This window comes from Leptodactylus fuscus, chromosome 1 (genome assembly GCF_031893055.1).
Source record: "Leptodactylus fuscus isolate aLepFus1 chromosome 1, aLepFus1.hap2, whole genome shotgun sequence".
In the NCBI taxonomy this organism is placed as follows: Eukaryota; Metazoa; Chordata; class Amphibia; order Anura; family Leptodactylidae; genus Leptodactylus; species Leptodactylus fuscus.
In genome coordinates, this window is record NC_134265.1 from 251,549,100 (window position 1) to 251,565,413 (window position 16,314).

General features: G+C 44.5%; 1 protein-coding gene across 1 annotated transcript; it reads left to right on the forward strand.

Annotated features, from left to right (window-relative positions):
* Positions 1-363: 363 nt before the first annotated feature.
* C1H4orf54 (chromosome 1 C4orf54 homolog) lies at positions 364-14,330 on the forward strand. The gene is made up of 2 exons (XM_075285535.1): positions 364-4,664; positions 7,959-14,330. The coding sequence occupies exon 1, from the start codon at positions 451-453 to the stop codon at positions 4,654-4,656; it is 4,206 nt and encodes a 1,401-aa protein (XP_075141636.1). The 5' UTR covers positions 364-450; the 3' UTR covers positions 4,657-4,664; positions 7,959-14,330.
* The last annotated feature ends 1,984 nt before the right edge of the window (positions 14,331-16,314 follow it).

A 16,314-nucleotide genomic window follows, 5' to 3' on the forward strand; every position in this document is an offset into this window, starting at 1 on the left:
GTCACTGAAACCGCTCTCAGGGTGACGTATGAATCCCATTCAGGAAAAGAAGAATTTCCCATCTGCATAGCCTTCATTTCTGGGGGTAGAGGCCGGGGCTGCAGCTCTCCTCAGCCGGTGCCACTCAGACTGACAGCCAGGCGCCTGGCATACACAGCAGCAGCCATGCAGTACACAGAGCCCTCCGACAGCCTGAAGAAGGGGGCACAGCCAGAGCCGGAGGCAGGGTATGTGGACATACCATTCACCCCAGAGAGGTTCACTGTCACCCTGAGCGCAGTGGGGAGGACGCCTGGCGTGCAGCCGGAGGAAGGGCACAGTGAACAGCCGCGCTGGAGTCCGGGGCAGTGCCCTACACCTGGCCAGCTACCAAGTACAGGGGGAAGATGTGAGGGCACCGCGTCCTACCCCTCCTCCTCCCGTGCCAGCGACTCTCCGTCCCCAGTTATCATGCACCAACAGGGTTGTGCCAACGACGAGGCGCACTACATCACCACCCACGAAATCCAGCTCTGTGAGGCTGATCAGGACCCGGACTATCCGGACTTTGGGCTGGCCCCGACAACATGGAGTGAGCCGGTGGACAGCGCCCCCTGCAGCTTCTTGGAATACGCCTCGTTTGACAGCCAGGGGGGCACCCCGACAGATGAAGACTGCAGCTACTACTTGAGCACTGCCAGTGATCCCAACCCCACAGACAGCCTAGGCAGCACCGAGCTGGTCAGCACCTTTTCAGACAGCGAGACATCCCCGAGCAGCAGCAGGAGCAGCACCAGAAACAGACTGGACGAGTCCACACCAGGGATCGCCAAGGGACAGATCCTCCTATCAATCAAAACTGCATCCAAGGCTATAAATGAGCCTAGCAACATCCAGAGCAACCAAAACAGCGCCCCTGCTGATGCCAAGCATGATCCAGACATGAGCTACTGCCTGTCCACAGCCACTGGGAGCAAAGCACTGCAGCAGCATCACCTGCACCCGTATACCCAGGCAACGGATGCCCACAGGCTAGTGGCCATACCGGCAAGACTCCAGGCTCGCAGCGGGGTCCATGCAGACATCTCCAGCGGAGCCTCCAGCGCTGTCAGCGAGCTGGACGATGCCGACAAGGAGGTGCGCAACCTGACCTCCAGAGCTTTCCGCAGCCTGGCCTACCCCTACTTTGAGGCCATCAACTTCAGCTCCAGCGAGTCCACCACATCCCTGTCTGACCAGAACATCGGGATCAACAGCTGGTCTACCTACCTGGACTGGAAAGGAGGGTCCTTCCTCTCCCAGAAAGCAGAGAAGACCCTGCATCAACACTCATCCACTACTTCCAACTTTGGGCTCAAGAAAGTAGGCAAGGATGCCAGCAAGGAGCAGCAGCAGGTGTATATGCAGGCCAACAAGTCCGAGACCAAGGCTTTCGAGCTGGTGGTCAGCGAGGTGGCCGAGAAGGGGGCAAATCCATCCTGCTCGTCTAAGCGCATCAAGTCTGGGTCCCGGGTCGTAACGTTGACCGAGACCCTAAATTTCAGCAGCAGTAATGTGAAAGCTAGTGCTGCCGGGAAGCAAGCCGGGACTGATCATGCTCCAGCCTCAGCTGGCACAGATGGAGTTACAGAGACACTGCCAAGAGACCGTGCTGCCCCGAGCCTGGAGGTGACCAAGCAGAACAGCAGCACTCTAGCAGAAGCCATGGAGGGCACTCACAAATCCAAGTATGCCTCAAAATTGCTGAAAAACATCATCTCCAAAAAAATGCAGCTGGAGCAAGAGTTCAAGATGGAAAGAGGTGAGCTGAGCGACACTTCTCACAAGGCTGCCCTTAAGGAGTGTGAAGGAGCCAAGGACAAGGGGCTGCAGAGGCAGAATTCCAAGTTCTCCGAGGCGGGCTCAGACTTCACCCTGGTCAGCAGTGAGGATCTGGGGGAGTTTTTCGAGTCCAAACCAGCGACCCCTAAAGATATGACTTCTTTAGATAAAGGAATGATGTCGCCTTTTGAGACCCAGCGAGAAGAAACCATCTGTGAGATGAAGAAAACCGCATCCGAGACCATGAAGGGCATCTTCCTTCGCAGTCAGAACAGTGCTTTCAGATCATGGAAAGAGAAGGAGATAGAAAAGATGGAGAAGAAGATCGAGGAGAATGTTGCAAAAGCAAGACGGATAAAGATCCCACTGGAAAGGGACTGGAGAGCAGAGCTAGGAGAGATCTCCTCGGTGCAGTCCACCAAGATGTCCCGGCTCTATGTCCCCGGCATTCAACACACCCCGAAAGAGAAGCAAGTGGAGAAGCAAGCGACCAAGTACTCCGTGTCCACCTATGCCCACCAGACCTGTTTCAGCCGCAATGAAAATGAAATCAAGAGCGAGAAACTGCATATCCTGGAGGCTTCAGTGAGCAGGATGACCCCCAGGATCACCCCCAGGCCCCAGGAGATTAAACTAAAACTGGGATTATCCACAGAGAATAAAGATAGCCCATTCAACATTGCCAAACTGCTTACCCCCAACCTAGCAGCCAGCGCTGCCAGCCTGTCCAAAGCTGCAGAAGACCTGAGGAACCAAGTGCCCTCCAGAGCTGATGTCCTGGAGAAGATGCCACAGTTCACGGTGAGGGACGTAAGAGAGGCCAAACCCAAAGCACAAGGGGCTATTCACCAGGTGAGGGACGTCAGGAAGCTGCTGAAAAGCTCCTACAGCCACGACACAGGTGAGGGCAGCGACAGGGGCAGTGTCATGTCCGACCACAGCAGCTCCGACCCCAAATCTAAGCCGAGCCCGGTGTCTAAGATCTCCTCGTCCTTGTCCCCTATTGTCATCACCTGCCAGGCTGTGAAGAGCAAAGAGGAGGGGGAGAAGGACTCAGCAGACAATGGCCTGGAGAAGGGGCTATCTCCCGCAGAGACCGTCCTGGTACATCGGGCATCGGGCAGGCTGCCGGTGGCCACCATCGCCCCCAATAAAACGGGACCCCGAATGCCGGTGGTAAAGATCGTATCCAAGGCATCTAAGTGGAAGCAGGAGAAGCCTAAGGAGCCGGAGGTGAAGCTGCCGGAGCCCAAGTCCCCGCAGTCGCAGGCGGCTCTGGAGAAGCTGACAGCCGCGGTGAAGACTATGGAGCAGCTCTACGTGTTCGACAAGAAAGAGTGGAAACGCAAGGACGAACCACAGCGAGTGAAAGGCAGCCATGTGCTCTCCATGATCGCCTGCCACGAAGGCTCCGGGGACGGCAAGCTAGCGGAACAAGTCAAGCCTGTGGCCGGAACCACCCGCAAAGCATCAGTCCCTCTGGTCAGCAAGGTGCCCGAGCCCCTGGTCCGCCGCAATTCTCACCCGGGTGTAGAGAGGACCCCCACCAAGCCCCCGCCGGCCATAGAGAACAAGGCGCCCCCCAGGACATTTCAGGTGTCCAAGTTCACAGAAGCCAAGAAGCAGGAACAGCAGGAGACCAAAGCAAGCAGCAGAGTCGGGGGCAGCAATGTCAATGTGTTCACTGTCAGTGCTGCAACAGCCAAGAGCAAGCAGCAGAGCCTGGAGAACACCCTCAATACCAGGAACACCCGACCACAGCCCCCCACCACCCTGAAGATCCCCAGCCTGTCCACCGAGGAGCCCAAGAAGACAGACGTGCAGCCCCCTACTCTGGTGCGCAAAGCCAGCGCTGACTTTGAGAACTACCTCACCATCCCAGTCAAGGCGGCCACAGAGGCAAAACCTCCAGTAAATAACCGAGAGGGCATTGGTAGTGCCAAAGAAGCCACCCCCAGCACGAAGGACAGCACCCGGGAGAACAGCAGTATCATCCGGGAAGCGGCCGCCACAGTCCGGGAGTCTGCAGCCCTCTGTACTCTGCCTCCATTCAACACCAAGACACAGTCATCCAGTCCTAAGAGCCCCATCAAAGGGCCCAGAGACTGGAGCAACAAGGTGAAGGAGGGTGTCCAGCCCACCAGGGCACCATCAGCAGGCTCCGAGCCTCAGACCCCTGATTCTGTCCCACCAGCTGCTATCTACCATCACCCACTGCCACCAGTGGCCATGGCAATGCCCAGTGCCCAGGGCCCTATCTATTACTCCCCTCCAATGACCTCAGCTACTCCAGCTGAGATGTACCCCCAGACCCAGCGAAAGATGTTGGTAGATCTAGCTACAGGACAGTATTATCTAGTGGACACTCCAGTACAACCAGTCAAAAGGAGACTCTTTGACCCAGAAACTGGACAGTATGTTGATGTTCCTGTGCCTCCTCCACCTGTTACTCCAGTGCCTCTCCATATGCCACAACTAGCCCTTAGCCCTGGTGCTTATGGACCTGCTTATATGTTTTATCCTGGGTTTTTACCCCCAACTCCAACAGCTGTTCTTCCTCCAAATGCCTTACAAACACAACTCTCCAATCCAGGCAGTGAACAGCCCTATGAAATGCCAGTGATAGATGGATCTCAGCCTGGAGATTTGGGTGTGACTGATAGTCCCTACTATTTAGCCACAGGGTCTGCAACTGCTAATTCATCAGTAGGACAAGCTTCTAATATCCGAAGAGGATCCCTAGGTTGTCCAGATGGAAAACAGGTTATCAGCATGTTAGCCCAACCTGGGCCCAGGATTGTGGCTCCTCCTTCCTTTGATGGCACCACCATGCGTTTTGTTGTGGAGCACAGATGAAAGCACAGGTAATATTGCTCTATCTCTGAATTAGATTGCTGTATCCTGTAGCTTAGGTTGTGTGGGTCTAATATGCTGTTATCATGTCTCTAATCTATACTTTAATAACATTTGTTTCATTACACTTAAAAGGGTTCCCGCAACATGGCAAATTTTCCCTATCAATCATGAGAACAGGAGTGCCTTGCACCCCAGTCTCAATGTAGCAGTACACAAAAGTGGGTATTGCCGCTCTCTTCACTTTATAGTGAAGGAGGAGATAAGCAGATTTATATATATATTTTACTGGGAAACAGAGATTTAATGAATGAAAGTGAAGTCATAATGAATCTTTTATCATAAATACATATATCAATCTACTCAATTCCTCCTGCTCTATAACATACTACCTGCAGAAAGAGCAGCATGTTCACTGTGACTCCCTGGAATTAAATGGTGGGCCCATTCACACGGAGTAAACGCGTGTGTATTTCGGCAAAATACATGTGTAAAAATAAGACTCCCATTAACTTCAATGACATTTTATTACACGTGTAAAAAAATACGTCAAAATACACGTAATAATACATGTCAAAATACACATCGAAATATACATCAAAATACATGTGTAAGGGCTCGTTCACATCTGCGTTGTGGTGTCCGTACTGCAGGTTTCCGTTTCCTGCATAAAACAGAGGCAGGAGACGGAAAACTGCAGGAGTCTCTCTCACCCACTCATTTGAATGGGTGAGAGAGATGTCCGGCCGTGAGCGGCGGTGAGCGTTTTATGGGCGGTGAGGGTTTTATAATCCGGACACAGAGTCGGACATGCAGTACTCTGTGTCCGGATAAAAAAGTCCGGTTTCGCGGCGGAGAGCATAAAACGCTCACCGCCGCACACAGCCGGACCCGGTCTGAGCTTTCCGTCTTCTGGCATGCAGAAGACGGAAAGCTCAGAACGGAAAGAAGAATGCAGGTGTGAACCTAGCGTCAAATGTCAGTGAAGTCAATGGGAGCCTTATTTTTACACGTGTATGTTTTACACGTGTATTTTGCCAAAATACACGCAAAGGGTTTTCTACCTTTGTAATATTTGTGATCTAGCCCTAGACTTCAGTGGGGCAGCGCTATAGTACCTAAACCTGCCTAAACACTTTGTAGAGCGAGTGAACAACATGGCTCCTGATATGTAAACATTAGATATTACGTGTTCCCTGCTGTTGGACCCCCAAAGCTCTAATATTGATGGTCTCTCCTAAGGATAAGCCATCAATATTATCAAGGTGGATAACCCCCTTTATAGATAGCTTTTCATTTTATGGATAACATGATACTTTGCCCCATTCCCCTGCACCCACACCCAGGGACTGGGCAGATGTCTTAGGAATCATAAATATACAGTATGTCTAGCCAAGTTCATTTTATTTATGGATCCTTGATATACAGTATCTTCTGTGTGTATTGGATAATACATGTTTGCAAAATGTTTAGAATTGTAATTTAATGGTAGTGTATATTTGAAGTATATAAGGACTAAAATACAGAGAGAGTAAAAGGATTCATTCATGTTCAACAGTTTGTTCAGTAGAAAGGGATCTGAAAGAGAATAAAGGGTAAAGGGTTTCATATGGAAAGATCTTCTATTCTTCTCCATGTAAGACCCTTTTTTTTTTTTTTGTTCACTTTTAATGAATGTAACAGATAAGGTTAGGTTCACACCTGCACTGGGCTCCCTGTCTTTTGGGTCCACCAAGGGACTCGAATGACAGAGAGCTGGACCGTTATATTGACTATATGGGGTCTTCCAGGTATCCTTTGGGTGTCCACTGTGTTTATACTGAAACCGATAGAGAAAAAAGTCCTCCATGCGGTTTCTGCGGCGCAGTCTCAGACGCAGATGTGAACCTAGCCCAATTAGATCTACAAATCAGCATGTGAATCCAGGCAGCACCTGAGTTTACCCACTCTAGTCTACCATCTACCATGGAGAAAGATATGCCAGTTTTGGAATATGGCTCTTAATAAATTTGCCTACTTTTTCAGTAGTCCATGTACCAGAACATTTTTTTAATGCTATAACTTATGCCAGTCTCAGGTGTCAAATATACTAAATCCATCAGGCCATAGGAGGTCACACCTCCTTCGACTTTTTTTTGGATCCACAGCATACCATGCAGCATCCTGGTTTACCCACTCCATTCTAGCATCAGCCTACTTGCATGGTTGTCTTGTTTTATATATTATATTACAGTTTGAATGGATTACATGCCCTAGAATATGTATAAAAAAGTACTATTTGCGTGTATGCATCCTGAAGTTATGAATTGACAGGGCCAGATGGTGGCTCAGTGGTTAGCACTTGCAGCGCTGGAGTCCTGGTGTTCAAATCCCGCCAAGGGCAAAAAGTCATATGCAAGGAGTTTGTATGTTCTCCCCATGTTTGCATGGATTACCATCCCATGTTCCAAAAAAGACATACTGATAGGGAAATATGTACATTGTGAGCTCTGTGTGGGGCTCACAATCTACATTAAAAAAATGAAGTTATGAATTGACATTCTGTAACTTCTTGACAATTCCAAAAACTCTCCTTGAGGCTACTAATTGTCTAAGTGGTCGCCTACATTCACAATGTAACCCTTTGGTCTTTGATGCAAGGAGCCACCAGGTCGAGAGATACCACAGACTGGAAAGAGCTGTAATCAAAGGACAGGCTGAGGTCAGGACAGGTAGAGTACTTTCAGCAGATGATCAGACCACAGGTAAGAGCAGGCACACAGATTCAGAGTCAGTCAACAGGTCAAAGGTCAGAAAACAGTTCAACACAGATAAACACATTTACAGAGCTCTAGGCTGCCACCAGTGTTTGGCAATCAGGCACCTAGCAGAGGTGAGGAGAGTAGGCTTGCACAATTTTTTGGAGGGAAGGTTAAGAAGATAAGTTTTAGGGGAGAAGGGAAGACTAACACCGCTCCAGAAGTCCCTGGACGTCACGCCAGTAGGTTTGGAGAAGGGGGCAGGTCCAGAAGAGGAGAATCTTATTGTTTCATAAGTAGGGTTGACCCTTTTTCTAACATCTGACCCCCACAGATCACTAGTACTATGACAGCGCCCTAGATTTCATTGGGACAGCACTGAAGTACCTACACTCGCCCATACAGTTTTGTGTGACTATAGTATCTAAACAATACTGAGAGCTGCACTGTCTTGGTAGTAGTGATCTGCTGGATCTGATATTGATGGCGAAATGAGTAAATAACTTGGGAATGCCTTACCTGTACTTTTGTTTTTCTCACATTATTCTTCACTTTCTCTCTTTACAGTAAATGTATCTGCTGATTTGGAATAAGTTCTACATCACATCAAGTTGCAAGATGTGGGACTTGCACAAAGTTTGGTGGGCCTTGTGAAAGCCTACAAGATAAGCTTTGCTCGTACGCTATGAAACAAAGCATGGTGTCCGTGATATAACTGGAGTCAGAAGAGGAGGTGGAGTAAGACAAGTCACAGCTGGTGGATTGTGTGAGTTTGGGTTCGTAGGCAATAGCATAGTTAGCCAAAGTTAGGCTTCCACTGGAATCCTTTGGTGGTCTTCTATTGAGTATACATTTTCATAGGCTCTTATGTTTGATTCTTTTTCTCTGTGTATTTTTGGAATATGGATTATTGCAGGAAAATATGGCTATGTTATGGAAGCTCTGTTTGCAAAGGCATTAATGCTTTCAATGTATTCCTCTCCGTTCTAGCTTTAGAAACACTGTATACTGAAGTTAGTAGGTAGGCTAACATGGCACAATCTCTAATAGCAGCTAATGTGGCTTTTCTGTACTACAGGCAGATACCTCATTCAATGACACACTTTACTACTATATTCATTTATTGCTATTACTGTCATACTTGAAGACGCACATCTGTCCCAGGAGAGTCACTGTGAGTGACATAAGTGATATCTTGTGCCTTATTTTCTGCTAATGCATATATGAGGTTCGTGTATGCAAGTGACATGTTGACTGTACTATATCACAAATAACTCTACAGCTGTTTTTATAAAAGGTCTGATAAAAATATAGCCAGGCATGTGGAAAACCTTTCAGACTATATCAGTAAAGATATTTTCATAAATCTTACTAATGAGCCAACTACACGACATACCGTATACAGATCATTTCTGGCATCTTAAATGGAATAACAAGAACATCTTCTGATATGTCAGTGAAACTTTCAAGAATTGGTGGCTTTCCCGTCAGAGACAAAACATCAAGCTCCTGGACCTCAGTGCAAAAATGTGAGTCTATGTCAGATTGTGTAGGGGCATGTCCACTTTACAATGGTAATAGTAATACCCAGTTGTCAATTTAGTCATACATTTTCAGGAGTAATAACAGAGCTAAAGGACAATGGCGAGTTCTAAGTATTATGGCTACAAATCCATTGTTGATCACAGATCATAACCCAAAATAACAGTATCATAGGCATCTCTAATGCTGTAAGGTTGAGTCACTTAACCTGCAGTTAGGAAAGAATTTGCATCAGTTGTAGGAAAAGTAATATGTAGATGCATTAAAGTTGTGCGTTGTGGCTTATAAGAGGACCTTTCACCTCTTCTACCCACTCCAACTCTTTGCCACCTTCAGTAGGTATCTTTTGATTTATACCAGCTCAGTCTGCACCATTCCTGAGTAGTCTCTTCAGTTACCGTATATACTCGAGTATAAGCCAAATTTTTCAGCACAGTTTTACTCGAGTCAGCAAAAAAAATTAAAAAAAAATTTAGGGGTGGGGGGGTCTATGACCAGCCGCAATATCAATGTATAGAATCTCCCATAAAATAGTGGGGGAAAAAAGGAGGCTTTAAAAAGAAATAAAAGTTCTAAATCCTTCCTTTCCCTAGAATACATACAAAAGTAGAAAATGACTGTGAAACACATACACATTAGGTATCCCTGAGTCTGAAAGTGCCCAGTCTACTGAATATAGGGGATCTGCAGTGCTCCTGTTCCGTCGGGAAGGGGTTAATAGGAGCACTGCAGATACCCTATAGTCAGCCAGACTGAATTCCAAATGGGGAAAAAAAAACAGTCCTCAAGCTCAGGGAAGGGGCAGACAGACAACCAAAACACCCCCTCCCCTTTCCCAGCACCTACTGCACCCAAAAACTCCAGCCATTTTAATTTTTGAAATTTTCCAGTAGCTGCTGCATTTCCCCCCCTCGGCTTATACTCGAGTCAATAAGTTTTCCCAGTTTACTGTGGTAAAAGTAGGGGCCTCGGCTTATATTCGGGTCTACCTTTACTCGAGTATATACGGTAATTATTATATTTATTGATGAAATGTACAGAACCGTTTGCGTCGGAATTAGTGGAGCGGCACCTGTTGAAAGACGCAAAGAGTTGGACTTGATGGAGTTGATAGATGGTCCTGTTTATGTGTAGCACCATGTTGTGCCTGAGATGCTTCTTTAGAGGGGTTTTATGAGGAGGTGACCTGTTTTACATGTTTAGCTTCCACTGTACAGTAAATTGGTGAAACCGGGTTGTAAATGCAAAATTTTCTGCCAGCAGCTTAGGTAGCTTGTTGAAATGCACTGGATATGGACTCTACATATGAAGCTGTAGCACCACGTGAAATAACTGGATGGATGTCAGTATAGCGTCCATGCTGACGGCTATGTCTAGTGTAATGCTATTACTAGAGTATATGATGGATTTACTATACTATAGATTCAGCAGAGATTAGTTTCCTGCTTTGTTAAACTGCTGGGCAGTACATAATAACATTTCTTCAATATTTATTTTTTTTTTACATCAGAGGAACATCTTTTTCTAACTACATTTTTTGAAATGGGCGCCAAGTGAAGCCTTCTTTTACACTGTACCATGTATAGACAGACGTCTCTCAGGAAAGTCTTTTTTAACATTTGGTTTATCATACATTACATGAATGTATTTGCCATTGTAGTTCATTACTACTTATTAAAGGGTTAAATGAATGAATGTATTCCATTTGCTGAGTCCCAATGGGGCCCCCCAAATGGATTACCAAATGCATTGACAAGCGATGAGCAGTGAAAGCACACAGACCCTATAGACCATAATGGAGCCCGTCTGTTTAACGCGCGGAGTCCACATGCGTCATGCGGACAGGAAAGTAGTTCATGAAGTACTTTTCTCTCCGCATGTTCTGTGCAGACACCATGGATCCCATTATAGTCTATAGGGTCCATGTGCTTTCATAAGCTCACCGCTTGTCAATGCGTTTGGTATTCTGTTCGGGGGGTCCCCATGCGGACTCCCCAAACAGAATACTGAAAGCAGATGTGAACCAGGCATTAGTCTCATGTGGGACCTCATACCTGTCCATCAGTCATAAACTCTAAAATTCATACAAGATACATTATAGTAATAAATATAACGATGTGTTGCACAGTAACCTCTGTAGAATGACATCTACAAGTAATTTGACTTATACTGGACAGCATATTTCGCATGACGATGTTGTGTCTAGTGAAATATAAGTCAGCGGCAATCTTTGGCACTTTAGTTACATAGGCTAACACTGAACTGCTCTAGTTCCCCATGGCAGTTAATCAGTACCAAATATGCTAATTAGGAATTCTGTTGTCAGGTGGGTAGTTCTTGGCTGTCTGCTCCAAACCAGGATGAGGTCTGTGTGATGCTTATTTTTCCTTGCTAGGTTCTACCACAGATTACAAGGGAAGGGGGTCAAGGAACAAGTAGAGTCAAACAAGTCCAAAGGTGGCAGCCCCTTTAAACTAATGTGGAAAAATAAAAGCTGAAATTTAAGTGGTTGCTGTGGGCCATAAGGTCAGTTTTTTCTTAAATATTTTTGATAAAAGAGTTCCATATTGTAAAAGCAGCCAAAATTAAGTATTCACCACTTTAATTGGGGCAATAAAGATATAATAATGCAGGTTTTTTTTCTCCCCTTTTATACGGCAGGGCTTGCAACCCCTTTTATATATTAGACTTATTCCAATAAGTAAGATCTGTTTGATAGTAAAGTTTTTTTTAGGAAGCACATGTTAAGAGATTAAAACAATTTTTTACCAATGTATCTTATCAGTATATGCTGTTAAGATAATTTTTGCCAGTTTGTAAAGTATAATAACCATGGACCTCATTGATACAATGGAATGGTACTGATGGGAAAATTTGGGGAAAAGTAATCACAAAGTTAATATGTTGCTGTTTGCTATAGAAAGCCTGCACAAAGGTATCAATAGTATACCAATATTGAGATCTTTACGAGCTGCTGTGTAGTTTAACCTATGAGGGGTTATTCAGCCTTTAAAAATTGATGACCTATCTTTAAGATAGGCCATCTATATTAGATTGGGAGGGGGAAGGTTTAGATTGTTGGGACCCTTGCAGATCAGCTGTTTCCCTGGATCTGAAGTTCCTGGCAATGATTACCTGCTGAGTGCTGCCATGTTCTTTATAGCGGTGGTTGTGGGACTGCACTGGTATCTCATTGACTTGAAGGGAACTCTGCTGCAGTACCCACAGGTTCTGCTATCAGGAATACTGCGAGTGAGCAGCATAGCACCAGCATGTAAACAATGTCAGGAGCTGCACACTCAGGGAAACAGCTCATCTGTCAGGCTTCCGACAGTCGCCCCTGCCAAGCTAAAATTAATGGCCTGTCTTAAGGATAGGTCATCAGTTTTGAAAAGGTGGATGACCCCATCACTAAACTTGGAAGTATGGAGACAGAATGGAAGTGTTTATATTGGACTTTAAGGCTAAGGCCTACGCATCACATTGTGGTTTTTCCCACGGCGCTTTTCACTGAAAATCTGCTGAGTCCTTTGCGGGCTTTCTCCTTCCATTATACCTATAGAGAAACGGCCAGAGTTTCCGTAGGTATAATTGACATGCTGCGATTTCCAAAATCATTTTGGAAATCACAGCACTTACGTTGCGTGTATTTTTCTGCATTGTGTGAATGGCATTCACTAGAATCCCATCCACTTTGCAGTGACTATAAAACTGTGGGTATTTCGCCACAGTGTTACGCCACGTGGGGGCCCGACCTAAACAAGTTTTTCCATCATACAAAAGTGAAGGCATATCACTAGGCCATACATTATTTTATGATCATGGAGCTGCTGCCGAGGTCCCCACTGACCTAGTATCCTACGGATTAAAAAGCAGTGGTATAACTTAGCAATATGGCAGCACTTTCTATGACGGGAAAACCTAATTAAAGCTCAGTAGTGAAACGCAGCTAAAAAATGGCATTTTTTGGCCGCAGTATTTTTCATTGAGTTCTTTATGTGTTTTTTTTTTCTCTATTAAATATATAGGGAAAACGCTTGCGATTCTGCAGGTGGAATTAACATGCTGCATATGCAAAATTGTTAGATTTACGCTCTGAATGATTGGCAGGTGGTTTGAAGGACTAAGGAAGTAAAATGCATTTGAAGAATTGTAAGGCTAAGTCCTAAGTTGCTTTACCCCAAAGATCTATTAGTAATACTTGTTTACATGTGGGGAACAGAACTGAGATTTCATCTGTTCACTTTGCCATCCATTGGTTACATGTCCACCAGATGTTGTACAGTATACAATACTACTTTGCGTGCTATTTATTCACTCATGTTATCAATTACTTTTCAAGAGTATCTAATACCAAAATATTCCTTTTTATGTTTAAAACACGTTCAGAGACGATAAAAACCCCTTAGACTCATCCAGTAGGTGCAATTTCCTGAACTACACAGCTTTTAATGGGACACTAAAAAGTGAAGGGCATTTTTAACTGTATTTATTACACATTGTACAGTGTAAACAAGGCCTGAAAACTGCTCATAAGGGAAACCATTGAACACCTATCTTGTATGGCAGTACATCATGTCCCGCCTAGATGATTGTATTATGGACTCATAGGCACTTTATGAGAAATAACCTTAGTGTGCCTATGCATAAAATTCTCAGTATATCTCAGGAGCTGTATAGGAATCTGTAAAACACTGTAATACAAATATACAGTGGAAGTCTCAGTCTCACTGAACATACCTACTTTTTCTGCCTTTCTGATAACTGCTGCTTGCCACAGCAGAGTTACCCCTCGCTCACATCTGCGTTGGTATTCCATTTGGAGGAGTCCGCATGGGGACCCCCTCTAATGGAATACCAAATGCATTTGCAAGCGGTGTGGAGCAAAAGCACACGGATCCAATAGACTATAATGGGGTCCATGTGCTTGCCGTGAGATCTACGAATCATGCGGAGAGGAAAGTAGATTGTGAAGTACTTTCCTCTCCTCAGGGAATATGAGGAGATCTCACGGCAAGCACACGGACCCCATTATAGTCTATTGGATCCGTGTGCTTTCACTTCACAGAGCTTGCAAATGCCCATGTGGACTCCCCCGAACGGAATACCAAGGCTGATGTGAACGAAGGGTAAGATTTAGTTATTTTTTCTAAATATCATTATCTCAGTAGTTACCACTGGTGCAAGGCAAATGGAGTTCTGGGAACACCCTTCAACTTATGGAATTTGTAGCTTTATTTTTCATTTATGGTGCAATATAGTCTTTGTATTTTTGAAATGTTTGTATAAAAAGTGACCTAAAAGAGGTAAAAGAGGAAAGTTGAGTTATCACACTTATGAAAGCAATATGTCTGAAACGCACTGCAATATTTGTGGAAATATGGACATTTTGTATATATATAGCAGATGTTTTATGCTTGAAACTTTCGATTATGTATGTTTTTATTATACTAAACATTTGTATTGCATATATAACTGTTACAAGTGAAAGTATATTTTTAATAAAAGATTGGAAAACATATATGAGCTTTTGTGATTATTTGGCTGATAAAACGGGCCAAAACAGTCTTATTTGTGTTGGGATATAGACAGGATTTAACCTCTTAGATACCACAGTCAATTGTGACCACGGCATCTATGTGGTTAGATCGCATTATGTCATATGGCGAACACCACAATGGAAAAAAATCACAGTGCACCGTTTTTCACTCATCGCTCCCCATGAATCAGATGTATTAATGTTCCATAGACACTAATCAGATATTGATCAAAAAAAATAAAAAAAACTGAGAAAGGTGAAGCCAGTAGAGATTCAGTTTTGCCCAAAGTATTGCTACGTAGTGGTTGTTTGGGATATGAAAAAATTGACAAAAAATTTAAAATCCAACACTCACTTGGTTATTCCAGTGGTCCTCGAAAGTCTTTGTTTACTTTCTGCAGTGATGTACATATATGTGGATGTGCCAGATATCATCACATGCACGATATATTTTATGACATTCTTCTTCATTTAAATTTTTAAAAAATACTGGACAACCCCTTTAATTTGTAGCTAAGACTATACTTAGTAATATAGCAGTAATATAAATGCGCTCTCGCTCACCTAGCACATTATACGTATTTTAGAGGTGTTATGTTGTCTAATGGACATGTCACTCAATACAGACCTTTTCATACACATTTTCCCTGTGTGTGTTGTAGTTTCCAAATCACAGCTGCCTGCCCTAGTCATATGTTCTGAAATTACCTGGAAGCCTGTTCTCAGCTCAGGAATAGCTGCCTCCCACGTACTAGGATTATGGCCAATGACATAATCATTGAAACTAGGAAGATACTTCTACCTTAAATGTGTTTTGTCATACATCTATAATATACCATGTCCACTACTAAAGTCACAATCCCATCTTTTCCCTATTAAACCCTGATTTTTGTCTGGAGAGCTGTTCACTTTTGTTTACACAAGTGTGGGATCACATTGCTGTTGAAGCACACTTATTTATTTTTGGACTGTGAGAACCCTATTTGGCATGGCCCTATGAAACTGAAAACTACTGTATGGAAGATTTACGGTTCGCTGCACAGATGGAAGATTAGTTCTGAGCAAAATATTCCAACACCAGTGAGGGTAAAAATGAATGTGGAGCATTTAAAGTTATTTTAATATCCTAAATATATAAAGGTATCTAGGTAGTAAACACCGTGTCCGAAATATCTGCACTCTGCAGACTAATCTTTAGCAACCAAATTTAGCTTTACATGGTAGCCGTACAAATGAGCAAGGCTGGGTTCACATCAGTGTCGGCTCTCCGTACGGGAAATCTGCTCCCCTCTTCGCATTTTACGTCCTTCTCGGGCAAAAACCCATTATTGTCTATGAAGTCCGCAGGTAACTACTTTTTTTTAAAGCGTATTAGGTTTCCATTTGGGGGGTCCCTAAGTGAACCCCCGAATGGAAACCTGAATACAGATGTGAACCTAACCATAGTATTCTGTAAAAGAAACAATATAAGTCCTTGTACCGTGTTAGCCAGTGGATATGAAATGAAAGAAATTTTTTGAGAGAAGTCCTTAGTAGTTGATACCTTTTTTAATGGATAACTTAAAAAGTTTTTTGATGACATATCGAGCTTTCGGGACTACTATAAAGGTCCCTTCATCAGGATGGTATAACACAATTTCTGAAGGTAGGCATATATATACACAGGAATGGAGTGTTAGGGTGCATTCACACTGAGTAAACGCTAGCTTATTCTGAACGTAAAACACGTTCAGAATAAGCGGTGTCTAAAGCAGCTCCATTCATTTCTATGGGAGCGGGGATACGAGCGCTCCCCATAGAAATGAATGGGCTGCTTCTTTCACTCCGTGCAGTCCCATTGAA

What these genes read in the sequence shown, in the direction of transcription:
- C1H4orf54 (XM_075285535.1), top strand. Translation starts at nt 451, where the DNA reads ATGCACCAACAGGGTTGTGCCAACGACGAGGCGCACTACATCACCACC.